General features: G+C 50.7%; 1 protein-coding gene across 2 annotated transcripts in view; it reads right to left on the bottom strand.

The window, feature by feature from the left end:
- Window positions 1–689: 689 nt before the first annotated feature.
- The window catches only part of SIK2 (salt inducible kinase 2), a 32,900-nt gene continuing 29,334 nt past the window's right edge, over window positions 690–4,255 (bottom strand). For both annotated transcript variants that reach the window (XM_050983640.1, XM_050983641.1), the window contains exon 15: window positions 690–4,092. In XM_050983640.1, the coding sequence (XP_050839597.1) occupies window positions 3,498–4,092 (595 nt within the window). In that variant the 3' untranslated portion in view covers window positions 690–3,497. The remainder of the gene's footprint in view (window positions 4,093–4,255) is intronic.

Here is a 4,255-nt window from a genome sequence, read left to right as displayed (position 1 = left end):
TCAGTTTCAGGATGGTCCAAACCAGCTCAGCAGCAGAGCTCTGTGCACTGAATCCAGGTACAATTTTAAGGCTGCTTCTGGATTTTCCAAACCAGCTCAGCAGCAGAGCTGTGTACACTGAGTTCAGACATGGCTTTAAGCCTTTCCTTGGATTTCCCAAACCAGCTCAGCAGCAGAGCTGCATGTGCTGAATTCAGACACGATTTTAAGGCTCTTTTTGGATTTCCCAAGCCTGCTCAGCAGCAGAGCTCTGTGCACTGAATTCAGACAGGATTTTAAGCCTTCCCTGGGATTTTCCAGACCAGCTCAGCAGCAGAGCTGTGTGCACTGAGTTCAGTCCCAGGGTCACAGGGATGTCACCAGTGATGTTAAAATAAAAGCTGCTGAGGATCTTTCCACTGGTTTTTGATCTCATTTTAATTAATTCTGAACCAGCCTTCTGTTAATGAAAGTGCACAGTGCTGTGCCAACCCCGTGGCACCAAGTTTTCCAGTCTCTCCAAATTCATATTTGCCCAAAGTCAGTGGCACCAACAACCCCAAGCACTGAACCATGGGGAGCAAACCTCATCTAGAAAATCCAGTGTTTGCAGCAGACATCAATTGTTTTGGTGCCTCAGAGAAAATAACTTGACCCTAATGAAGACAAGAGTGGCAGGCGCTGCTGTAGCTCGCTAGAAATTTAAAAAATGAAATGCACATATTCTTTATTTTGTATTAATACACTGTAACTGCTTTACAGAGTCCAGCAGATCAGTTGCATGTAAATACTACAGATGAACTTGCCAAACTGGAGCTCACAAAACTAGTGCATTTATCCCAAAGCAGAGACTAAACCCTCTAAATCCTTAAAAAAATACATTAAAGAACATACCACACACACACATATTGCACTTTTCTCCGTATGAAATTTGTACCCCATATACATCACACCAAAGTCTCTTCAAAGGAGGCTGTAGTACGAGATAATAAAGCTAATAATTACTCTAGCAGTAGTGTACACAGTTCTCTAATGTTAGAACAGAAGAGATTGGAAAAAAAAGCCACTTCAAAGGAGTGGGAAGTGGTGCCCAATGGATCCTCTCTGTATGAGAAGGCTTCAGAAGCCTTTTAGTCCTAATTGGCTTAAAGGAAATTACATGAAATGTTAAATATGCTTTTGGCTGGGGGGAAAGGGTCAGTCTAAACTAAAAAATACTGCAGCTTCCCCCTGGCCAGCCCTGCAGAGCTCCCAGGAGCTCACCCTGGTTGGCACATCCTGATAAATGAACTGCAGAACTCCAGAACGGAATTATTTTTATCTTTGGAGTCCTGAAAGGTGCAGGATCCTGGAGCTGGATGGGGAAGGAAGTGGTTATTGTTCTGGCATCCCCCAGCCCCTGGAGCAGCACTGGGAGCAGCTTTCCCTGCCAGCTCTGGGTGTCTGCACAGGTCCCACACTGCACAAGCTGTGGCCAGGGCAGGGGGTGGGAAGGGACAGGGCTCTGCTTCCTCTTTGCTCCTGCTCTGTTCTCTGCAGGTTTTGTCAGCTCCTTCCCTTCAGGTGTCGCTGGCTCTGTGTTCCTGGTGCCAGACATTTCCTTCTGAAGGGAAACCACACCACAAACCCTTTCCTCTGTCAAGCAGAGCTTTCTGCCCATCTGTATCTCATGATCCCTGCTCCTCCAGCTCTCCTTTGCTGCTGCCTTGAGGATCCCTGTGCTAGCAGAGGTAGGAGCTGAGCACTTTTGGACTGGCCCAGTGTCAGAGCAGGCTCCAGAGAACAGGAGATGTCTCAGCCTGCCCACACAGGGACCAGGTGCCTTCTGTCACCTGTTAAATCCTCCTCCCCTTCTCACAGGGTGCCCAAACCCCTCCTAGTCCCTGCTTTAATGTGGTCTTATTGCTGTAAATGCTGATTTTCACCTCCCTCTGCCCTGGGGATTTGCAGTACCAAAGCCCAAACCTTCCAGCAAGCTCTGGTGTGATCAGCACAGTTCCTCTCTCTCTTTGTGCTTTGATGGAGCTGCAATTGTGCTTAATGTTTGCTCAGGAAAGGGCTGGCCTGGCCAGCTGGCCACCGGCCTGGGCTGGCCCACGCCACCTCAGGGGCAGAGCCAGAGCCCAAACTGGAGATCTCAGCTTCCTGCAGCTCCCTGAGCCACCCCCTCCTGCCACTTGGATCCCATCAGTGGAAAGTTCTGGAGACACAGCTCCTGCTGGAGCCGCAGCATCCCTTGAAGTGGTTGACACATCAAGAGTTTGATGCTGAAATATTGCTGTGATACTTTCAGAGTCCTATATACACGAGCCATTCAAGCACTCCGAGAGTTCAACATGTCCCACATGGTGGGACCTGTGCTCTGAAGGGACTTTGGCCACAGCAGGGACAGAAATGGGGTATTGTCGACTTTCTTCAGAAAAAAGCATGTAGGCTGATAAAGAACTGAAAAAGGCACAGCACTATCACTTCACAGGGGTGTTTTTTTTACTTTTTATAAGCTCATTGTGGTTTTTTTATCCTTAAAGTTCTAAAACCCTAAATAATTGTCCAAATATACAAAGCTCAAGAAACCACCAGCAACACATACTGCAAATTCAAAACACAGTTTTGTTTGCTTGTTTGTTTTTAAAATGCAACCCGGGGACAGGTGGATCCTTTCCAGGGAGCAGAATTTCTCCAGGAGAGAGCCCTCCTGAAAATGGGGGTGATTTTAAAAGCCACCCAGGTGGATTTTATTTTTGTTTTATTTATGCAATTTCCTGCAGCTCTTGTTCTCCTTCATGGCTCTCTTACCTTCTGTGTCTGTTGGCTCATCCTCGATCCTTCAGAACTCCAATCCCCACCCAGAGGTCTCTCCACACAGTCCCAGGTTTCTTGTGACAAAGTCAGGGTCCAGATTCCTTCAGCAGACACTGAGGAGCTCCTTGGCAGGCTTGGGAGATCCTGCCTGGGTGCCAGCAGGAGGAAGTGGAGGCTGCCTGAGACGCTCAGGGCTGGCCACAGAGTAATTCCAGAGCAGGAGCTCAACCCAAATGCAACTTCCCCTGAATTCCACCTCGTGCTCCTGTTCTCCAGAGGATTTCAGTTGCCATCAGCGCAGACCCAAACCTACCCTGAATTTCAGTGAAAACTATTGCTTTTATTGCCAAGGAGGACGAGGAGTGTGCACTCACTCTCCTCTCTCCCAGTGGATGGTGGATGAATGCTGACAAACTCCCCAATTTTTTCAGAAGGGGCTATTTCCTTCCTCTGAAATTCACCTTTTTTGCTTCCTTCTATGCAGACTTTGTGGGATGAAGCTGCTGTTGAACTCCCTGTTCTCCAGCCCCTGCCACTGGGGCCAAACACCTCCTGCTATTTTTTTTTTTCTTCCAGCCAGGTGGATTTTCAGTTCCCCTCTCAATTCAAGGGTCGAAAAACCTCGATGGGGGGTAGAATGGGGGGGTGAAAAAAAACAAAAACCCAACCAAAAATTCACATGCTTCTCCTTTTGTCCTTCCAGTGTGCTCTGGGTGCTAATTGACCAGCACATAGCCACCGTGCTGGGGATCCACAGCCTCCATCATCTCACAATCAAAGAGTCCGGGCAGCTCAGGCAGGGGCAGCGAGTCGTAGCTGGGCTGTGCCTCTGCAGAGCTGCTCTGGCTCTCAGGCACGGCCCCGCTGCTCGGGGACAGGTGGCACTGCTCGGCAGAGGGGACAGCAGGCAGCTCACAAGTCTGGTAGGGGAACGGGAGGGGCTGTGCTGGCTGGCCCTGCCCCGGGGGGGACAGCCGGGATGGGCTGGGCGGCTCCAGCTGCACCTTGGGGAACTGCCTGAGGAAGGGCTCGAAGTGCAGCTGCCCCGGGGAGGGGCTCAGGGGCTGCTGCAGGCTGAACTGGGCTGGCTGCTGCTGCTGCTGCTGCTGCTGCTGCTGCTGCTGCTGCTGCTGGGGCGGCTGCTGCTGCTGCTGCTGCTGCTGCTGCTGCTGGGGCTGGGGCTGCAGCTCCTCCGGGCAGGGCAGGGGCAGAGGGCTGGCCCGGCGGTACGAGCTCTCTGCTATCTGCATCTGGTTAAAGTAAGCCTGCAGCTGGGACTGCTTCTGCAGGAACAGCCTCTTCTGGTGCAGCCTGCAGCCAGGACAGAAAAAAGGTTATTTTGGCCATTTGGGCCACTCACACAGCCCCAAATCGCTGGGCAATCCTGCCCAGTGACTTCTGCAGCACATCAAAGTCACCACCTTCCAGTGTTATCAAACCTCTCCTCTGCTAACTCCATCACACATCTCTGATA

This window comes from Serinus canaria, chromosome 24 (assembly GCF_022539315.1).
Source record: "Serinus canaria isolate serCan28SL12 chromosome 24, serCan2020, whole genome shotgun sequence".
NCBI classification, from domain to species: Eukaryota; Metazoa; Chordata; class Aves; order Passeriformes; family Fringillidae; genus Serinus; species Serinus canaria.
Note: the sequence above shows the minus strand (reverse complement) of the source record. Positions and strands in the feature narration are given on the sequence as shown.